General features: G+C 55.1%; 1 protein-coding gene across 1 annotated transcript in view; it reads left to right on the top strand.

The window, feature by feature from the left end:
- Window positions 1–2,291: 2,291 nt before the first annotated feature.
- The window catches only part of WSCD1 (WSC domain containing 1), a 35,778-nt gene continuing 15,482 nt past the window's right edge, over window positions 2,292–22,587 (top strand). The window contains 6 exon segments of the mRNA XM_032498464.1: window positions 2,292–2,823; window positions 10,916–11,586; window positions 11,588–11,621; window positions 17,772–17,886; window positions 18,237–18,421; window positions 21,433–21,554. Of these exon segments, the coding sequence (XP_032354355.1) occupies window positions 11,191–11,586; window positions 11,588–11,621; window positions 17,772–17,886; window positions 18,237–18,421; window positions 21,433–21,554 (852 nt within the window). The 5' untranslated portion in view covers window positions 2,292–2,823; window positions 10,916–11,190.

Genomic DNA, 22,587 nt, shown 5'->3' with positions numbered 1-22,587 from the left:
TCTCTGCTGCCTCTGAATTCCTGAAACTTTCAGGGCACCTCTGGTCCGTGCCTGGAAGGTCCAGCTGTTCCCAGACCAGACCAGTCTGGCCTACCTTCCCAGGCAGGTACGGATTCTTGCCCTCGCCTGCCCGGCTCTGGTATCTGCGGGCAGAGCTCAGCAGGGGGCACAATTACCATCTGTGTTGCTGGCACCTTCACAAAGGCATATTAAAGTCTCTGTGGTACTCACGGGAGAGAGCAAGTAAGTAGGCAGCCCAGCAAAGTGCTGAAGCCAGCTTCAGGTCTGAGTGCACGATTGGGTACCAATAAGTCACTGCGCCATGGGAAAAAAGCAAGGGAAGAAGGAAGAAACTACATTCCCCCCTTTTGATATGTTGCCAAAGATTTTCTCCGTCTCTGAATGATGCTCTCTCCAACGATGCAGGGCTCCACCAGGAAGCAAAGGCAACCTCCACAGGCTACTCTGGGATGGTCAAGCCCATGTCCCCCTGCCAGGGTATGGATGGAGCAGCAGCCAAGAGCTACATGGTCAAAGAAGGAGGATGCTTGGATGCAGGTGCCCAGAAGTATTGGAGGGGCTCCTGGTAGGTGGATGCCATGCAGTGAGTCATCCACACTCTCCCTGGTGGCCAGTAGAATCCGATGGACACTTGTAAGATGACTGGATGCAAACAGAGATCTGTCTGTGACCTGAGCAGGAGGAAGCCATCTCTGAGTTCTTAGGAAGAAACATGGCAACCTTTGGGAAATTGCTTGGGTTCATAAAAATACGTCATGCCATTGGGGGTGGGTATAGCTCAGTGATAAAGCACACTCAGGGTTCAATCCCCAGTACCTCCATTTAAAAAGTCATGCTAGGCACATTGTGTTTAAAAAAAAATTGTTTATTTACTAAATATTTAGTGGGTATACCTATGTGTCAAGAATTCAGCTAGACACTAAGGAAACAGTTCTGAGACAGACATTTTCCTGGCTTGGTGGGGGTGGAAATTCTAGCTCTGAGATCTGGGGAGTGAAGACAGACAATAAAGAAATAAACACACAAGGCAGTGATGCAGCCCGGGAACTGGACAGCGAGGTGGATGCTTCAGCTGGGACGTCCAGGCAAGCAGCATTTGGAGGACGAGAAGGCACCACAAGCCTGTACATCAAGGGATCATTTGTCCTGGAGAGGGCTTTGCAAATCAAAACGCACTGCAACCATGTACAGTGGGTTATTGTTGGTAATAAGAGCAACACACACATTCACAATCCGAAAGGGACATGTATGGGGGCTTTTCTGGAAGCCTGTATTGGCTGTGCCACCTCCCAGTTCCCCCCAAGGAAGCCCCCACCTTCATCCTGAGGGGGCTGACTGTTCTAACTCTGGCTGACTCACTGTGAGAACTTAAACAAGTCCCTTTCCCCTCTGGGTACCACTTGACTGAGCTACATAAAGCAGGGCTCCGTCTGATCCCCAAGCTAATCCTCTCCCTGCCTGCCCTCCACCTGTTGAAAACGGGCTTCTCTGAGCCTTGCCAAGCAGCTCTGCCCCTAGTGGGAGTTGGAGGCATGAAACTCGCTTTCAGAAAGACCAGGTTAGAGCCATGCCACCACCAGCTGCTCCTGCAGCCTCTGCTGGTCCTCAGCCTCCAGAGCATCTCAGCAGCCAGCCCTGGGTGAGGATAGGGCCCACAGATGCGCCTGGCAGGGCAGGGTGGCACCGCGGCTTGGGAACTTCTGAGGAGCAGGGATGGGGAGTAGAGGGGAAATTCTCAAGCTTGGATCCAGCCCTTATTTAAAGAAGGGGGTTGCGTATAGCAGTGTGGTTGTATACCTGTGTCTATCAGCGCCGGTCCGCCTCAGTGTATGCGTGTGTGTGCGCGCGCGCATAAGGACGTGGGTGTCAGCGTCTAGCTCTGCACGGGACAGGGATCCAGTGTGTGTTCGCCTCTGTGTATTGCTATCGGAATGCTATGGAGTGTATATATGTGTGCCTGTCCCAGGTTGTTTCTGATAGTAAGTGGGAAAGAGCCGTGTGTGTGTGTGTGTGTGTGTGTGTGTGTGTGTGTGTGTGTGATGTGGGTGTCAGAGTCCATTCAGCGTGTTTGTATCAATGTGCGCCTGTCTCCGTGTTTGTGTCTGAGCCAGTGTGGCCGCGTGCTGCTCAGTGTGGCAGTGCCCAATGTGTTTGTGTAGACGTGTATTGCTGAAAGCGCGAACGCATTCGCCTGGTGTGTGTTACGGCCAGCGAGGCTGTGTGTGTGTGTGTGTGTGTGTGTGCGTGTGCGTGTGCGTGTGCGTGTGCGTGTGTGTGTGCCTGCACGTATATGGGGATGGTTGTCAGCGTCTTTGCTGGGCAGTGGCGCGTGTGACCGCGCCGGGTGGGCTTGTCCCGCGGTCCAGGGCTAGGGTGGGCCCTCGCGGACCAGGGCTGGGGTGGGCCCCCGCCCCACCAACCGCGACCCCTCCCAGGGGCAGCGGGCAGACGAGTGCCTCTAGGACCCGGCGGCGGCCGGCCGCTGTCCCCGGGCCGCGCGAGTGAGCATGTGCAGAGCCGGGCGCCCGCTTGCCCGCCGCCCGTCGCCCGCCGCCCGCCACCCGCTCGGCGCCTGCCTGCTCCGCCGCCTCGGCTCAGCCGGGACGTCCGCAGCCCAGGGAGCCAGGCGCCAGCGGCGCCCAGTGCCCGGGGCGCGTCGGGCCGCTGGCCGGGGGCCGCCCGGGGGCGTGCGGGCGCCAGGGGCGCCTGGGCTCCGGGCACTGCGGGGCTGCGGGCTCGGCGCCCCGGGGAAGCGGGCGCGTGGCCGCCGGAGCAGGCGCCCCAGCCGGCCGCGATCCTGGGGTGAGTCTCGTCTCCGGGTACCCTAGGCGGGACCCCCGCGCGGGCTGCGGGCAGGGTTCCCCCCCAGCCGCGGGCCAACAAGTTTGTGTAGACGCAGCCGGGAGCGCGACGGGGCTGCACCTGTTCCGGCTCCGGGGCGCGCTGGCGCGGGGCGCATCTCGCGGGGCCGGGGCGGCTTGGCCCGGGAGTGTGTGCGCGCGGGGCGGGGGTGGGGGTGAGCGCTCCGGCACGAGCGGGATGGGGCGGGGGTGCTCCAGGCAGTTTTCCAAGCTGCGTCCCCCTCCTGGAATCCTCAGAGACCGTCCGTTTCCCCGGAGGGAGCCGCGGGTCCGGGCCCGGGGAGGGGGCGAGGACAGGATTTGGGGTGCGCACTGCCTCTCTTAAGAGGAGACGTTTACCCAGCAGCAGCTCCCTCTCGTTCCGCCACCGCCAGGCTTCCGGTCAGCGGAGGGTTTTCTCCGTTTCTTGGTGAACTTGAACGGAGGCCCGGGCAAAGGCGAAATGTACGTATTTTGTCCGGAAAATTACGCCAAGTAGAGCTTTGCATCTTCCTAGGTGTAGACTGAGACTCGCGACTGGAGGCTGCTAATTGCGTTTTTCCTTTCTCCTGCGAAGCCTTTTGGGGGGGTCCTCTGCCTCAGGATAACCTCTCTCGGATGTCTGTTTTCCTGAGCATCTGTACCCGCGGATGGTGCCTGCTCAGGGCTGGCTGGCCCGTGGGGAGGCAGGGGCGGAGAGGAAGACTCCTGTCCCTTCTCTGAGCAGTGGGAAGTCTGGATGTAAAGGGTTCCAGCCCCCGCAGCCCTGCCCTGGGATCCAGCGCCTCCCAGCACTCACCTGGTCCCCAACTACTCCCAAGATGTACAGACTCAGAACTCCACTGTACTTTTCCAACAACATTAGAGGCTGTCATCCCTCTTGTCGCTGGAACAGCGTCGTTCAGTTTCTGGAGTACCTGGGCGATCCCATGTTGGGACACCGTGGTTGGGGTCGGGAGCTGGGGGCCTTTTCTTTTTCTCCTCTGAGTTGCCTAGGTTGTCAGGCACAGGAAGTGAGGGCTGGCGGCGAATGGAATACAGGAGGCAGAAAGCTGGCTAGCTCTGCTCTGTCTGCAGCAGCCCCTACCTGACGGTGGCAAGAGGTGGAGAGAAGGCATAGGGAAGGTTTCTCACAAGGATTCCCCTTGCATCCCCACACCCGCCCCACATACTTAGCTCTGGCCTTGAAAGTCCCTTGGAGAAGATGCTCCAGTGGGCCACCAGAGTCCAGCGGTTCTAGGGGGAGGAGCAGCAGTGTTGGTCTCCCCTGCACGCTGGCTAGAGGAAGCTTGGCAGGCAGCCAGGCTGGTGGGCTGACCGTGGCAGCCTTATCTTCCCCGGGAGAAGCCCCTGGCCCTCTCCTACAGCTGCATCCTCCTGTCTTCAGCAGGACACTTCCCCAGCTCCTCCGGAGGGATGTCTATTTTGTGGGGGAACAGATCTCTCATTTCAGTGGGCATTGGAGCCCTATGGGGTGCTGTCCTGTGGCCTACAGCCTGTCTGGCTGGAAGCAAAGAGACGCCTGGACTAGGCAAAAGGCCAGACCCCCTCCCCTTCCCTCCTGTTTGCCTAACCAGGCAGAAGTGAAGGCTGTGGACCACCAGTTGGTCAGCTGCTACAGCCTGAGCCTCCAGGCCAGAAACGAGCCGTATCTGAGCAGCGCCTCTTGAAGAGACATGTTTCTCTCTACAGACCCTCCTGGCTTGTGCTCCCATCCGGCTCAGACCCTGGTCAGCCAGGGTGAGACCAGTCCCCCAGACTCTCCCTCAAGCTATGCTGAGGTCTGGGCAAAGGACTCTGGGACAGATCTATGTTTAGACCTTCAGGGTCTTTCTCCATAAGATGTGAGTGATGATCGTCCCCCTAGCAGGGGCAGAGTGGGGCTGGAGGTAGGCCTTGCTCAGCTGGGGAGTGAGTGCTTCAACGTGGCCTTGGCTCCCATCTCCCTGGGCCTCGTGGTCTTGTTTTCATGCTGCTGCTTCTGATCTCTCTTCATTGTGGCTTTAAGAATCAGCATTTGACATATCACCTGGAAAGCTGTCAGCAGGGTGGCACTTTTGGAGAACATAATTAGGGAGGAACTCTGTCTCCCAGTGTGGACATGAGAGTAGTTGCAAGGGTGGACTGGATTCATTTTGGAAGCCATAAAATACCGTGTGCCTCTCAGTAGCTGTTCAGGCCTCTCCCCTCCACTTTGGTTCTCTTTTCTTGCTGCTAGAAACTCCTGAGGGGGCCAGGAGGATTCTGAGGACAAGAAGCCCCAAGGTGTCTTGGGCCGCCTCCCACAGCATAAGTCCCCCATCCCAGTGATGCAGGCCCAGTGGGCCTAGAGCCAGAGTGGGGCAAGGCTGGCTTTGGCTGGGTGCTCCACCCACTTGCCCAGATTTATCCAAATCATTCAGCAGGGCTTGGACAGCCCTCAAGAGTTTGCCACTCAGTGGGAGAAACATATGAACACATGAACAAAATTGGGTTCTATTAAAGAGGTGGCCCAGAGATAGCCTAGGAGAGTCTGTGTCTTGCTGTTGCAAGAGTGGGTTGGGCTCCAGATCAACCAACTTAAAAGGGGACATGCCAGCCCCCGTGGTAGTGTTCTGTCTCTCTTTGCATCCTCGGCCCCTAGCGTGGTGCCTGGAAGAACTGCCATCCTTGGAGTTGAACAAATGAGGGCCACATGATACGATAGATGATGCCACCAACCTGGAGTCCGAAAACTTGAGTTCAGTCTAACCAGAGCTGCTTGTCTTTGATCAGGTTAACTTAAGTTCTGTCTGTCCCAAATTCTGCATCTCCATGATGGAGATGGTAATGAGTTTGACTTCACAAGTCTATGGGAAGACCACTCATTCACTTGGTGATCTGTTGATTCATTCTGCGCACTTGAGAGGGTGTGAAAGTACCTTGTAGTCTCTAATGTGGTACCTAAAGATTTATTTTATTTATATGAACTGCAGCATTGGGTTTGCATTGGAGTTTCAACCTTTATACCTTTTTGCAACACTTCTTATTTTGGACCTTTTCTCTTAAGTCCAGATCCAAAGATTTGCCTCCTCAAAGGCAGGGACTCCACCCTCTTCCCATTTCCTGGACCTTTTCCCACTCCAGGGCCCAGAAGACGTATGTTTAGTGGGTCCTTTGCTCTTTTTCTGAGCTTCCAAGATCCGGAGGCGTGGGACCCTGGGGTGAGGGCAGCATGGCCCTGAGCACTGGAGGGTGGCCAATGGGCACAGATTTCTGGGGTCTGCCCTGTGCCCCACCCAGAGGTGGACAGAGGCACTGACTATGTCTGTGAGGGGCTCACAGGCTGGGAGGAGAGGTGGGACAGAGTAGCTAGGAGCCCTGACCCAAGGCAGGACAAGTTACCCAGAGCATCTAGCCTCACCTGTTGAGCACGGTAGAGCAGCTCTGCTCTGGGAATCAGGAAGGCTTTGTGGAAGGGGTGGTATTGGAGTTGAGCCTTGGTGGTCACAAAGCATTTCAGAACATCAGGATGGGGCCCAGGCATCCCTGGCCAATGGAAGAGTATGTGTGTGCTTGGGGGGCTGGGCATGAAACATCAACTGCTGGCCAGGGGACAGTGCTCTGTTTGGGGCACAAAGTTCTGGAAGGAATATTGAAAGGAAGTTGCTGGGAGCCTGAACTAGGAAGGGCCACCAAATGCCAGGCTGAGGCACTTGAACTTGGTCATCTGAGTCCTGGGGAGCCATCGCAGGCTGTAGCATTGCTAGTTCTTGGTGTTAGAAAGATCTCTTTGTTAGGCTGCTGGGAGCAGGCAGCCTCTGGGTCTCTGAGAGGAGGCAGGGTCCAGATGTCAGGTGCTGAGGCTGAGCCAGGCAGAGGCAGGGGTGGAGGGTGAGAAGAGACAGGGGATGGGTGATTGAGAGCCCTGAGCCCAGCTGGAGGCTCCCTGGTGTGGCTTTGCTGAGGTCCCGAGGCTGAGACATCCCTCCTACCCTGGCCGCTGGTCATGGAGGCTGGGGCTCCAGGCTGCTGGACCACGAGTCTAGCATCTCCCGGTCGGGGGATCAACACGTTGGTCCCTGTTCCTCATCTTCAGGGCTCTCACCCTGCTAAGAGAGCACCACTCTGGATCCCCAGAGGATTGCAGCCCTCACTGCAGTGGTCACAGTGGCTGAGACGCTTCTAGGGTGGCTGGAATTTTTCTCCCCTCACCTGCCACTGCCTGTCCTGTCTGGCCAGGGATGGTGGGGCCAGTAGAGTCACCTGACTGAACCCCAGTGGCCACTGGTGGCCTTGGCCAAGATGTTCCGCCCAGCTGAGCATTAGAGACTTGGGTTCTCCAGGTGGGGGTAATCAGGGGATCTGCGTCGCTGGGAGATGTGGAGTAAACGAGATGGTGCAAGTGAAACACACAGCCCAGTGCAGCCTATTGATTAATGCTGCAAGTGCTTCAGAAGTGGTGGCACTGCAAAATCAAACAGTTGCTAACAGCTCTCTTAGCATGGGAGCAGCCTCAAGGAAGACTGGGACACTGGGCCCACCCCAGGGGGTTGGGGGCCAAGAGGAGGTGAGGGTGGCAGGCGTCCCCCACGGCACAGCTGCCGCGAGCCTCTCCTCCAGCGTTTCTGTGTTTGCCTCTTTTGCTTTCATGAGCCACGGTCTGTAGGTAACAGCAGGTTTGCTCTGATCCAATCCCACAACAATGCTGATCTGCCCCCATTTAACAGATGAGGGGCCTGAGGCTCTGCCCTGTGGAGTGACTTGCTCAAGGTGGATTTGCTATAACGGAGGGCCTCCCAGCTTGGGGGTGCAGCGGGCTCAGCTGATGGACAGTGGTTAGGTATCCCCCCAGGTGTTGTCCGGTTCTGCTGGCCAGCTGCCTCGTGGCGTGGCTGTGAGCCCTTGTGCAGATGCTGCACGTGGCTCAGCCCACCCCGAGGCTGCTTTTGGGTTCAGCCACTCAACAAACACTTACGGGCCCTGCCAGTGCTGGCTGTGTGCTAGGATCTGGGGATGTGGAGGTGAATCAGGTGTGATCTGTACCCCGGGGGAGAGGTCAGCATGGCAGGAATGGGGGACAGGTGGCAAGTGTAATATGGGTGGGAACTGTGGCGGAAGTGTGTGCCGAAGGACAGGTCCCTAATGCTTTGAGTAGTGCAGGTACCCTGCCCAGGCCACAGCAGATGCTCTAGGCTGGGAGTCAGCTCTGTGATTTTAAAGGTTCGGAGTGGCAGCCTGCCTAATAGGAAGTCAGGGTCACTGAGCTCTGGCCTGAAAGTAGCTGTCCCCTGTCTCCATGCCCAGTGCCCACCTCCCCAGACCAGGGGAGGCCCCTCTGGGAAGGGGAGACTCTAAAGAGGACCTTGGGGGGTCTTGGGGAACCTGGGTGTGATCACTCAAATCCATAATGATCAGCCCTGATAATGCCGCACCCCACTGCACCCTCCCCTCCTGTAGCATGTTCCCAGACCCTGTGTACAAAATGTGTGTGGAATTTGGGCCACGTCTTGCCTTCAAAATTCTGAACGGTTGATCTATTGCCCGCCTTTTGGCTCCATCTCATCAGAACCTTTCTTTCCACAGCAGGAGTCCTCGCTCCCCTCTTATTTTAGTTTTACAGGATTTTTCACTGATAGAATCCCAGTCTTGTAACCAGAGGCCTTTTGCAAACAGATCTGGAAACCTCTCTTCCTAGAATTACAACACAGGAAGGATTACACATGAAGCTCGGGCACCGTGTTAACTTCCATGCGTCTGTGAGACCCGAACTGGTGACAGCTGGGTCCTTTGTGCTCACATACCCTCCGAGTCTCCCATGGTTCTGGAGAGGCCCCTGCGGTTCTGGATAAGTGCAATATGAGATTTCATGGCCCTAAGACCCCTACAGAAGCAGGTTTCTGATATCAGGATTCGCCTGTCAATTTATCTTCCCATTCATTAGAAAAAATTTATTCAAAAACAGAGTGGCTGAGCATTTAAGCTGCTGGGGCTCACGCAGGGGGCTGGAGTTAGCAAAATGAATAGGGTATTATGGCCTCTAGCCTTGAGTCAGTCACAGTCCTGTGAGGATGACTGACAAGTACAGGAACAATTAAAATTGCCCCAGGATGGTGAATGCCGGGATGGGGGTGGATGATGGTCAGGGAAAGCTTCTCGGAGGAAGTGACACCTGGGCTGAGCCTTGGAGGATACACAGGTGATTTGCCAGGTGGAGAGGGAGGAACATACATCGAATGCAATGTGTCCAAAAGCACCAGGGCAGATGTGCTGTGATAGCTCCGCTGGACCGTGGGGTGCGTGCGTGTGTGTGGGGGGGGTACGTACGTGTACGCACATGCGCACATGGGATGGGGCAGCGGAAGGAAAGGGCCTGGCAAGAGATGAGTTGGACAGGCTGGATCAGGAAGGGGGCCTCGTATGTCACGCTAAGGAGCTTGGAGTTTTATCCCCAAAGCCACAGGGAGCTATTGAAAGGGGTTTTAAGCAGGGGAGCGCCATGATCAGATTTGCGTGTTAGGAGGATCACCCTGGCAGCCCTGTGGAGGATGGATTGGAGGGGCCAAAGCAAGAGGCAGGGAGATCAGTCAGGATTTCTTAGGATTTTCTCTGCAGTTTCACAAATCTGACGAGGCTGGCGGGGGTGGGCCTGGCACGCAGCGGCTTAGAGAGAAAATAAAAGCTCTGGAGACCCATCTGAAATGGCTCCCAGGACTCCGAGTTTAATTCCACCTTCCTTTGCTAACGCCCAAGCCTGCCACCCCACCCCCAGCCTCAAGGACCCGCTGACCCCATCTTCCCAGATCCTGCCCGGAAGCCCCAGGACCTGGCCGCTCTTGGCGTTCCGTCTGAGAGGGTCAGGCTGGTCTGGCCCCCCGACACTGAGCCTGGAATGCCAGGCCACAAGAGCCCAAACGTTGTCTTTCCTCTCACACCCAGGGCTGCTGTCCCCAGGGCACAGAGCAGCCATTGAGGAACTGTGCGGGCCTGGCGGGGGTCCCGGGCCACGGTAGTTACAGGCAGTGGCTTAGTCACGCTCCTCGGAGCCTTTCTCCCTGGGACAAGCCTGTCCTTGTGTTAAAGGCTGTCCTTGCCCAGCTGCCCGGCTCAGGGCAGCTGCAGACCCCTCTGCCAACCCCCAACAGTGCACTTCAGAGGCGCCACCAGTGGAAACCAAAGCCCAGTGTGAGAGCTGAGTCCTGGGGAGCAGAGGGGCCCCTGCAAGGCTGCTCCGAGAGCTTCCCCTGCCCCCACCTTGGCCACACCGGGGGCCCCGCCTCCTTTGGCAGGTGCACGGCCAGGTGGTCTCCTGTTCCTTTGGTTCTGACCTGCCACCTTCAGGAAGCCTGGATGGCTATGCAAGGCCACCCCCTCCCCTGTGCCCTCTCCTGTGTTAAAACCCACCGATCCCTGCAGAACCATTTCCAAAAGACAGCTAGCAGTCCTGATGCACCCCGGGAGTCAGCAGTTGGCACGCATGTATTGAGCACCTGCTGTAGACTCAGGCCCTGGGCTGGGTGCCCTCGTAGGTGGTAGGGGTCTTATTACAGGCTAGGCCGTGTAGGGGTCCAGAGTACAGGCTCTGGAGGCAGACTGTGCCAACCTTTGGCTCCTCTGCTCACCAGCTGTGTGACTTTGGAAATGTAACTTTGGCTCCTTTTGCCACAGTTTCCTCATCTGTAAAAGGGGGAGAACAGAGTATCTACCTTGCTGGATTGGTGTGAGGATTGAACTGGATGATACAGAAAGTGTTTAGCTCAGTGCCTGACACATAGCTAGGATTCAGTACAAAGCCACTGTTGTTCCTCCCCCTTACTGCTGTCATTATTGGATCTTCACTCCTGCTCCAGGATAGTGTTAGTCTCATTTTATAGCTGAGGAAACTGAGGCCCAGAGAGGTTAGGTAACCCACCTGATGTCACACAGCTGTCCAGTGGCAGAGCTGGGATTTGAACGCAGCTCTCTGTCCAGTGCTCCAGCAACACAGCTGGCCCTTTTGTTAAACAGAGCACAGGAGTGTAGGGCTCCTGACCCTGGAGCAGTGGGAGTGGTGGACCCTCCTATTGCATCTAAGTGCTTTTTCTCTTCTTTTCCAGATTTCTGAGCCAGGAGATGAGGGCCGCTAGAGCTCAGGGATGGTGAGGTTCTTGACCCCTGGGCAAAAGCTGCAGCTGCCAGGTCCAGGGGTGGAGATGAGTGATGATGCCATTTGAGTACCTGCTGGAAGCGGGGCAGGAGGAACAGTAGTCCCAGGAGAGTGCCGGCCGGTGCCAGGATGCGGGGATGACGCCTCTGGAGGCCCCGGCCTCCCTCCCGCCTGGGTGCTAGGAGCCGTCCCGGGCTCCAGCCGGGAGCCCCGCTGCCCAGGGGCATGGCCAAACCTTTCTTCCGGCTCCAGAAGTTTCTCCGCCGAACGCAGTTCCTGCTCTTCTTCCTCACAGCCGCCTACCTGATGACTGGCAGCCTGTTGCTTCTGCAGCGGGCCCGCGTGGGCCTCCTGCCGCCAGGCCCCCGGGCGCCTGGCCCCCTGCAGGCCTTGCCTGTGGCCGCCGTGGCGCTGGGCGTGGGCCTGCTGGACAGCCGAGCCCTGCACGACCCTCGGGTCAGCCCGGAGCTGCTACTCGGCGTGGACGTGCTGCAGGGCCCCCTGGCCCGGCCCCGGCCCGGCCCCCGCTGGCTCCGCAGCCGCAACTCGGAGCTGCGCCAGCTGCGGCGCCGCTGGTTCCATCACTTCATGGGGGACCCCCAGGGGCCGCCCGCCCTGGGCCCCTGAGGCCCCCAGGCCAGCCGCCAGCAGCCGAGGTAGGTGCTCAGCCCTGGGCCTCCTTGCATGTAAGGGAGCTACTCCTAGGAGCCCCGTTTGGAGACATAGGACTGGTGTCCCCTCTCCCTAGCCCTGGCAGCAGCCTGAGAAGTAGGCACTGCAGGCCCATGGCCCTCGCTCACTGTTTCGTCCCCCTGCTCTGCTGCAGACAGGAAGGGCCTGGGAGGGGTCGCCCTTTGGAGTTTTGCTCACTTGCCAGCTGGACGTGCGCGTGGCTTGAGGCTGAGATGTGCGAGCATCTTAGAGCTGAGACGGACCTCGGCTGGATCCTGGCTCATTCCCAAGCATCTTGGGTGACCTTGGACATGTTGCTGAACTTCTCTGGGTCCCTTGGAAACGGAGATAGAGATTCCTTCCCCAAGGTTGGGGTGAAGATTCAATGCAGTAATATAGAGTGGTGTTTCAAAAAGTGGGGACCCAGACCAGCCACCTAGCACCACCTGGGAGCTCGTTACAAGTGCACATTCTCGGGTCCTCTCACAGTTACCAAGTCCCCAGCTCTGGAGCAGGGGCCAGAGGTCTCCAGGTGGCTCTGATGCGTGCCCAAGCTGAGGACCACTGGGCTGGAAGGCCTCGTGTGTTCGTTGGCACTCAGGAACCGGCAGCTATTACTGTTTAATAGCAACAGCTAACTGGTACAGCAGTGACCACGTGCATGTCAGTGCAGTATTTACAGGTGCTGTTATTACTGTAGCTCAGTTTTACAGGTGAAGAAGCCGAGGCATGGAGATGTTAAGTAAATTCTCCCAAGGTCATTCTCTTAGTTGGGGTTCCCTGGAAGCAAACCCTGAAACCAGGATTCAGATGGACGTGGTTTGTTTAGGATATGATCCCAGGAACACAGGTAGGGAGTGGGAGGTGAGACAAGGAAGAGAAGGTGGTCAGGAAAGGGTACATGACGGAGCTGGTGAGGACTTGGAGCAAGTGTGGAGCGTGTGTCTCAGGGTGCAGCCTAGAGACAGCAAGGCCTGGGAGATGTGGTCAGGGCACTAACCAGGATTGCCAGAGTCACACTGCTGGGGCTCCGTCATGGGGAGAACCTGGCTCCTTACACAGAGTTATCCAGACTGTGCAGGGCCCAGTAACCTAGCCTGGATCTGCTGAGCATCCAGGGAGTGTCATGGCCACTATGGGGTGGTGACTGATCTCAGTCAGTGTCTCAACATCCCTGTCACCACCCCATTTGGTTCTGTACCACCAATAACAGGGAAACTGCTCTCTCGACTGTAAGAAGTGTGGTTGGAGCTGAGAGTCCTCAGTGGCAGGATATAGGAGCAGAAGAGGCAAGAGCCTTAGGAGAACAACTCTGGAAGCCGAGTACAATGAAGACTGGAGGACTGTGCCTTCAACAAGAAAGAAACTTCCATGGAAGGATGTTTCATCTGAAATCCTCTAGGTCAGAAACCTAGTATGGGATTCCTCAGCAAGGCTTCCATATAAGAATGAGAGAGAATTCAGGAGCTGGTTCTACAGCTCATTTCACATAGGTATGATCGCTGTAAACTGCACACCAAAAAGCTGGGTCTCTATGCAGGCAACGCCAGTGGAACTCGTTTAGACTAAAGTGTAAATGACTGACCAAAGTTGTCATGGATTTCTTGAAAAGAAGGCATGGAAAGAGCACAAGTTTTGAAAACTGACCTAGGTTTCTCTCTTGCTATTGCCAATTATTGGTTCTGTGACCATGGGCAAATGAGATGCGATTTTCTCTTTATTTCTCTCAATCCACATCTTTTGAAGCCCCACGGATGAGTCTCTGTGTGTGCCTTCACTGTGCACTAGAGGAGCTCAGTCTGGTGGCAGAATCAGGTGTGCACCCAGATGATTCCCACACAGTGTGCCTGAGGCGTGTTAGAGACATGTGCAAGGAGCTTTGGGACCATTAGAGGTGACAGGTTCTTTGTAATCTGGCTTTGGGGTGACTGACGAGCAGATGTGAGGACTCAGGGTGACCTGGTTTTAGCTGTAGATGTAGATTCTGTACATCCAGAGAAACCAGTGGGCACCCCTTTACTTGAGTCATCACTTACAGAATCTATGGAAGGAGCTATGATGAAAACTGAAGAGATGACGGTGAGATGTGAACAGGACAGATAAGTCACCCATTCAACACCAGTGTGTTCTTTCTCGTTAAAATAGTGAAACAGCTCCTGCCCTGAGCCCCCGAGCTGAATTCTGCACTCTGGCTGACCCTCTCTGGTGATCCCCAGACCTAGCCAGTGAAGGGTTAATGCCTGGTCCCGCAGGAGTACCAAGTTCTGATATAAAATGGTGACAGTTCTGATGGGTCACTGTCCCCCACTCCATAGGTCATTCGATATATTGAACATCTCCCAGGACTGGAGGAAGAACTCGCACTCTGGGAGAGGCCGTGGTGTCACGTGGCTGGGGATCTTCAGAGAAAGCAGGGAGAGGTGGCAGTGACCTGAAAACCCTCTGGGAGCCCCCTTCCCCTCTTTCCGTGGGCCCTGCACAGCCAGGTGGGCCTCCCTGGTGGAGAGGAGCCCGCAGGCTGGCCCTTGGGACAGCTGCTGGGGCTGCAGACAAAGACAGCGTCTCTTTGCGGCCCGGGCAGCCCGCCATCCTCCTGCAAGGGGATCCTGTGAGCCTCGGAAGCTGCAGGAGGCCCCATCAATCACAGAGCATTTCATTATACCTTGGACAACATCCATAATGGAATAAAATGTCAGTAAGTTTACTGGGGGAAAAATAGTAACTTCTCCATAGCCAGTTTGTTTTTTATTGATAGTAATTTCCAAAGACATTCCAATATCTCCAAAGCCATCGTTAATAGCCTCACGGCATGTCCATTTTGATGTGCAAATGAACAGATGCGGAGTCACAGACAATAATGCATCGCCTCCATTTCAGCCGAAAGTAATAAATCCGCCTCGGAATGTGTCCCAGCACATCCCTGGGAAGTCCTTTCTTTTCTGCACATTCTCACCTCTGTCAGGGAGTTAGAAAAGCCATTCATTATTTTTCCAGGAAAAGAGGGCTCACCGCCTCCTCACAGAGAGGGAGGCATCTGCGGCTCAGGCCCTCGCTACAAACTGAGACAGGGCCAGCCAGGCGTGGGCGTCCCCTCCAGACCGGTCAGTTCCACCCGATGGCCAGCTGGTAGCCAGCGAGCTGCTGCTTGTTTTGCGAGCCTGCCTGCTCGGAACCATTTCTTTCTCTCTTACTCATGCGTTCATTATTCAGCTAATATTTACGGAGCCATAGTCACCCTCGGCCCCGGGTTAGTGTGTCAGATCAGAATAATAATGGTTGTTACTTATCTGAGCATCTGTCATGTGCCAGGCACTGTTCTGCCTAGATGTACGTCTGTTATCGCACGTAATTTAATCTTCAGACAGCCTTATGATGTCAGCCGTGCCATCACCATTTTCATGATGAAAGATTTGCATTTCAGGGAAGTAATCTAGAAATGTTGATTATTAATAAGGATATAGTAAAAATAAAAACAGTTACCACTGAGCCCCGTCCTCCATGCCACGCCTGCATTAGACACACTGCCGGCGTGGGACCTCATGGAATTCTCACGACCACTCCATGAATTCCGTGGGACCCTAGCCCCATTTTACAGATGGGGAAGTGGAGGCTCGGGAAAGCGAGGTTGCACATGCCAGGTCACACAGCCAGCTCGAGGTGGAGCCCCCAAAACGCTATGTGCCAGTCTCAGCCTTCAGGGGTCTCGAGCCCAGGCACCTTTAGAACCTTCTGGTTAATTTCCCATCAACAGTGATACATGTTTAACAACCCCTGAGCTTGTGCTCCTGATGTCTACCTGAAAGCTGTAATAGAATTTCCTCTTTGCTGAGCAACACACATCAGAAATTTCTCAAATATTTGTTTTCTTTCACTAAGTGGGCAAACTGAGGGGAGCAACTGATTCTCACCAACCTGAGTGAAAGCTTTCTGGTATCGATAGTCCTGAGACTTATATAAAGAGAGAGAAGCTTGTGGGACATGGGTGTCTGGGGTCCCACAATGAGGGATGGAGCCTGTGTCTGGGTGGACACTGGGACACTGGGTGTGGTCCACTGGGTGTGGGTCACGTGTGTGCTGATGGGCATCGCCAGTGAAGGTGACCTCAAGAGGTTCATTGCCTAGAAGGGGGCGAGATCCCCTGGCAGATGTTGAGAAGGTGACTGTTGCTCTCTCCGCAGCCCTGGTGTTCTCTAACCTGAGGTCTCCGGGTCTTCGGCCGTTCTTGGCATAACGGAGAGTCCAGTCTCCCGCCATCTTAGCCATCTTCCTCTGCCTTGCCTTTCTCAACTCGGGGCCCTGGGAATTGCACATTGGTGTAGCCAAGGACCAGCCCCTCCTTGCACTTGGGCTCTCTGCTCCCGCTCTTGCATCTTCAAAGGATGCCAGCATTTTAGGAGCTCTGACCCCCTTCTGGCAAGTAGATGTTGATTGTTGACATCTTGCCTGACCTGGGGAGTCACCAGCTAAGTTGAAGTTGTGGTCCTGGCTCTTAATGAGCCTTAAATCCTGTTGCTGAGACAGGACACGCAGGTATAAAAGATTTTCAACAACAATAGTTAGTGATAAGGATTTGGGTGTCAGCAAGTTTTTCAGACATTCAGTCTAAGAATCCAGAGACAGGAGAGGCCATAATGGGCTGGAGTGGCCAGGGCTCTAAGCCGTCAAGGTCAGGTAGGAAGCAGAGCATGGATGTGAGGGAGGGAGCAGGGACACGTTCCAACATGGGCAGGAGAAGTGACCTGAGACAGGTGGAGGGGGAGGGGTGCATTTATCCATTTGACAGTAGGGGCAACCGAGGCACAGAATGTCGAACCGATTTAGTCAAGGTCAGAGACAGATTTATGCATGGTGTTCACACTCAGGAACATCGCTTCCTGGTTGGGGCCCAGGAATGAAAGCTGGAGGACCCTCCCCTCCAAACCGCCCAGCTGCTGGCCCTGAGCTGCTGCTTTGGGCCAGGTTCTTGGCAGGAATAAAAAGCCAGTCTCACCGGATCAGGGAGCTCCTGGACCTGCAGACAAGATCATTACTCCTCACCGCAAAGCTGTTTGAGAGCTGGCAGGCTGTTGGGACGCCTTGGGTGTGCTGCTTCCCAGAGACAGCCTAACCTCCGGAGGCGGCAGTGTGCTGCCCAGGGGCCACTGGAGATCCCTGGGGCTGGGCACAGACGCTCCCCTGGACACGGGCAGCATCTTCATCACGGGTGCTGGATCCAGATCTCGGCACAGCTAGCGTGGGCGTGCATTCACAGCTCAGGACCATGTGACGGCGTGTTTGCAAACTCCCGATGCACGGTTCCTTTAACACGCCATGGTGCGTGTGACATTTACACACCTACCGCCCTTGCTTAGTATTCGAGTTCTCCAGGCTTCTCCGGCATCTCAGGGAGGCACCTCCCTCTCTTGGGGTGATAGGGCAGGGGCGTTGCTGAATCCCACTGGTGTGCGCACAGTTGCATCAGCACCACCACTGCTTTGTGGAATCTCGTCCCCCAGGCCGCCTTCCAGGGATGAGCCAGAGATACCTGAACAGGCAAGCACTCAGCGGTCCCTTGGTCCTAATGATTCCCACGTGGGACAGCTCTCGTACATGTTAACAGATGCCGCTTATACACCTCCGGCGAGGGGGGGCTTCCTCCCTCCCGGGATGGTAGATTTTTTTCTGGAAAAAAATAATCTCTTTGTTTGCCAGATCTTTAGATTGGGTAAGATCAGACTTCCCATAACGAATTTATCCCCTCTGGATCACAAGGAGGTGACAGAACCTGCCTATCGGGACATTTGTGGAGGCAGAGCCGAGAAAGGGAGGGGATGGAGAGGAGGGGGTCCAAGGGAAGCAATTAAACCAGGCAGACTTGATGCATTGAGGTTGGTGGAAGAAAGTGGAATTTTGGCTCAGGCCAGGCTCCTAGCTGTGTGTCTTGGGGGACAGTGGGCCATTAAGAAAAGGGGTGGGGAGAGAACAAGGTGAAAGTGTCCAGAAGCACCACAGGGATGGTTAGACCACAGCCTCATCCCCAGGGCTCCTCCGACAAGTGCCTTAGCCAGGAGGGACAGTGCTGAGAGTGGACCCACGATTTGGACCCTCCCTCTCTCCGGGACCTCTAAGTCTCTGCTGTGTTTCCCTGCCGGCAGGCACATACGTGGGATGCTTCAGTGACGATGGCCAGGAGAGAACTCTGAAAGGGGCTGTATTTTTTGACTTGAGAAAGATGACCATCTCCCACTGCCAGGACGCATGCGCTGAGCGGTAAGTCTGGGGCCCTGAACATCGACTCCACTGGAAATAAGGTGAAGATACAGCCCCAGGAAGTGGGAGTGATATCCCCCGAGGTGATTCTTGGGCTGACAGTTTGCTGTCGTAGTTTCATTAGAGCTCAGTGGGTCAGATCCCAGTTGTCCGGAAAGAAGAAAGTTTATTGATGATCCAGCAGGGGCTTATGGGAAGAGCCCTGGGCTCAGTGTTGGAAGACCTGGGGTTCTACTTCTGCTAGGGATTCAGACTTATCCTGGCCCCGGACCCAGCTGCCATTCATTGATCCAGACCTCAGCACTCTGGGCCAAGGTCGGGACTCACCCCAGGCCCCGCTCTTCCTGCAGGTCCTACGTCTACGCAGGCTTGGAGGCAGGGGCCGAGTGCTACTGCGGGAACCGGCTCCCAGCAGTGAGTGTCGGGCCAGAGGAGTGTAACCATGAGTGCAAAGGAGAGAAGCGCTCGGTGTGCGGGGGTGCCGGCCGGCTCTCTGTGTACCGCGTGGAGGAGCTGCAGCCCAGCTCCAGGAAGCGTGAGTGTGCCAGCCTCTCCCTGAGCTCTGTCTGTCCCCACATCTGCATCCCCTTATCCAGCCTACGCAGGACAGACCTTGTGCCCTCCCTTTCTCATCACATTCACCGGGCAGGCTCGTGGCAAGGCAGGAGGAGGGTTAGGATCCACTAAAGGTTGCTTGAGTTCACAGCTGAGGCACATCTTTCTTTGTCCTCTGCAGGAGAGAGAAACTGATCGGGGGCCCAGGGTCTAGGTCTCAGTGTGTGTTAGACACGCTGTGTGGCCTCTGGCAGCTTGCTTCCCCTCTCTGGGTTCCAGTCTATTTTGTAAAGTACAGAGGCAGACTATAATTTCTGGCAATGGGACAGACCAGCTAGTCTGAAAGTTTCCTAGCTATAAAGCAGCCAGAAATGCTGGGTCAAGTTGAACAAATGTTGTTTTAAATGCAGAGCTAAACTAACAAGAAAGTAAGGAAATCTCTGGCTCCAGGAAGGAAGCGGTAAATGAAGAGATGAGGGTCAGACAGGATGCTCTACAGCTCAGGGTCTCCTCAGGGGGAAGCTGCTGGTCTTGCTGGCCACACGGCTTAGGCTTCAGTGTCCAAGCAGGACAGAAAAGGAGGCTTTGAGCCTGTCAGGCTGGGAAGTTGGATGGCAACCTCTACGTAAAGATGAATCCAATTTCACTGAAGTATAAATCAGTGAAATTTTAGAATTAAACAAAATACCACCTACCAGTTCAGGGAGATAGAAAAACTTGTCTGTTCTGACCTGAACTTCAGGTGAAAAAAGATTTCCTAAGAATTTATAACTTGAGAATTTATCATTGCAGGCCTGCATTTATATGAGTGTTGAGGTTCAGATTTATGCTACATGCCCAATTCTGAAAGTGCCAAGATGAAAATCTGCTCTGGGGAGGAGGGTAATAGCTCAGTGATAGAGCACTAAGTTCAATCCTGGGTTCAAGCCCCAGGATCTCCATTTAAAAAAAGAGAAAGAGAAAGAGAGGAAGAGAAAGCGAGGAAGGAAGGAAAGAAGGAAGGAAAGAAGGAAAGAAGGAAAGAAAGAAAAAGGAAGGAAGGAAGGAAGGAAGGAAGGAAGGAAGGAAGGAAGAAAGGAAGAGAAAATCGGCTCTGGGCCATCTGGAGTACTAATAGAGGCAAATACAAAGTCTCTCTCAGCCGCCAACCCAGGTATAAAGAGTTCCCACAGATAAATTCTCACTGAAGATGAGTTTGTAATTCACAATTACAGAACTCAGGAGGAAATAATCAACCATGAGGGAGAGTCAGCTGATGTGTCAGACAGCAAAATGGAACCTCCCAGAATTTCAGCTGAGCATGCTATCAAATTGAGATGACAACTGAGGGGGCCCAGCTCAGTGCATGGGAAACTCAGATTTGTCCTCTTGCAAGATAACAAGACCCAGATCCACTTTATGTAATTATGAAAGTCTCCCTTTATAGAATAATACAGCTGTGTACATTTGCACACATTGGGGACCACCCTCTTCCTGACTGAGAGGGGCCAGGCTGGGAAGAAGTCAGGATGTGGGAGAACTCTCCCCACCACTGGCAAGGGTAGGATGGCAGATGATGGAGGGATAGCCCAGCACCCAGGTCCATCAACTCATGAACTCAGCTGCCTCTGGCCATGGACCAGGGCTTCAGGAGAGCTGTTGGCTTAGTTTGAGAACTGGGCAGAGCTCAGAGAAAGAGGTGTCAGGTCAGAAGCTAAGACTGCAGAGGGGTTTCTGGGAGAGCTTTCCTAGGGATGAATGAGTTTGCCAAGCAGAACGGAAGCCCAGCTGCGAGAAGCAGGGGTGAGTTTCAAAACCAACCTTGGCCACTGTCTATAGTGTCAGGGTGATGAGGAAAGTGTCTTGGTGCTCAGACCCGGGCAGCTAGGCTGCTTAAGTGCTTCCTGCATTCAGACAGGATGTGTTTGGGAACAAGGGCTCCACATGGGGTAATGGGGACAGGGGTAGAGACTCTGATAACACACTCTTTATGGATTCACTAATGAGACCTTTAACAGAACAGATACTCTGTGCTGGGCCATTAGGATACCCGGCCTGGACTGTTTTCCCAGCACCAGGCTGCTTTCCTTTATCTGTGCCCTAATAGGTCCATTCCCTGACACCCAGACCACTGGTGCCATGGTCGATTGGATGGGTTTCCAGACCCAGAGGTTGGTCCTGCTTGGCAGTTTTGCATGCAGAGAGCCCTTCTGCCGTGGTGCTGACTGGCGAGAGGGTTTCTGCTGCTGGCCCAGACGTGTGGCAGGCCAAGAATCCCGGGAGATGTGTTAGAAAGAGAATGGGATGTGAATCAGGATGCCAGCTAGAGAAACTTGGATGAGTCTGGAAGAGATAGGAGCAGTTGGTGTCAGAACATTCCAGAAGGTTTGTTTAGCACCAAGGAAGCCAACTAGAGGGCTGGACTTTTCCACCAAAAGGTTGAAGAACAGTTTGGCAGGAGGCTTCCTTGGTACCACAAGGGTGAGGAGTATTCCTAGAAATTGGTGAGAGTTCAAGATCAGAGAAAGCACAAAGTTGCGGTGTGACTCTACAGCACAGCAAGAGGGATGGTGGCGGGATTTCAGATTTTAGAATCTACGTCTCTTTTCTGGCATGCTTGGGCAGAACTTTCCAGAATATCATGGTCTCTCGGGTCCCCTAGTGCAGCACATGATGGATACACAATCCGGATTCGTGGAAGGAAGGGATGGAAAGGAGGATGGACACTGTTCCCTGAGGGCTGACGGGAGAAGCAAGGCATGAGCTCAGTTCCAGCCAAGTGGCCCCTCATCAGTGCCCCTGGGTGACCAAGGGCCCGGTGCCTGATTTCTCTCAGGAGCTTGTCTTGACCACAGCCTCTCCAGGCAGTTTGCTCTCGCTGATTGGAAATCCGCCCCCTCCCGAGTCTATTTCCATCTATTTCAGGACCTGAAGCCACTGTCTCCCCTCGGGACAGGCGCGGAGAATGGCGGACACTGTTTCTCAACCAAAACCCTATTTCCTTCCCCACAGGGAGGACCGTCACATACCGGGGCTGCTTCCGGCTGCCGGAGAATGTCACGCACGCCTTCCCCGACTCCCTGGTACAGGCCAACGTGACGGTGGAGACGTGCTCAGGATTCTGTTCCCAGAAAGTAAGAGCGATTGCGACATCACAGCCATGTCCTTTAACCTTCCAGTGTGAGTGGCGGTCTCAGAGAGGGGTGTCCATTCTCCAGCCTGGGTGGGAGGCGAGGAGGGCGGGGTGGGAGCGCCGCAGGCGATGCAGCGGAGTCTCAGAGGGTGCCGGCAGGGAGCCCGCTAACTCGGTGATCCGAGGCTGGGTCAGGAATTGTCAGCGAAGGTGGTAAAGCTGAAAGAATCGTGCCTTTCCCGATGTGAGCTCTGGGCGCAAGTGTCAGATATTAAATTGACTTGGTTTGGAAGCAAGAAGATGCTGGCTGGGGACTTGGGGCATGCTGATGGATTTTCTGTTCTTTGTGCGACAGCATTGGGCTGTGAATCGACTCTGGGGGCTGAAGTCACACATGTACCTTTGGTTCAGCCTGGACCGAGGAGTGGAGTGTGACTGTGCGGAGGCCGGGCTGGGCACCAAAGGCCATTGTCCCTGCGTCGCCTGTCGGCTCTAGGGTGGGAAAAGTTGGTCAGGGCCAGACAGGGCTTGTCAAAGGCAGGACCCAGGCAGGACCCAGGCAGGGTGTGAAGGGAGGCTGGCAGGACCAGCAGGCTGCTGGAAGAACATCGAGGTCTGGGGCTGGAGTCCTGCCGTCTCCGGATTGGGCTGGATGCTATGGCCCTAGGAGTGGCCCTGGGTGGCAGTAGGCTGGGGTTTGGGGCTGCTGCTACGTGCTGGGGTTCAGTAGCCTTGATGGGACTGTGATAGTGGCAGCATAACAGAGTGGGGCTAGGAGAGAGAAGGGCTTTGGCGGTGATGATGGTGGTGGCGGTGGTGGTTTGGTTATCAACAGCTGCTAACAGGTACCGATCGTTTATTCCACGCCAGGTTCTAGTCCAACTTCACAGGTGTTAATCCCACTTAATCCTGTTGACAATCGTATGGGGTAGGTGTTATGATTTGACTGCATTTTGCAGGTGAGGAAACAGGCAGAGAGAAGTTGAGGGTTCTGCCTGAGATCACACAGCCAGGAATGGGGAGAGCCAGGATTT

This window comes from Camelus ferus, chromosome 16 (assembly GCF_009834535.1).
Source record: "Camelus ferus isolate YT-003-E chromosome 16, BCGSAC_Cfer_1.0, whole genome shotgun sequence".
Taxonomy (NCBI): Eukaryota; Metazoa; Chordata; class Mammalia; order Artiodactyla; family Camelidae; genus Camelus; species Camelus ferus.
This window is presented reverse-complemented; position numbering and strand designations above follow the sequence as displayed.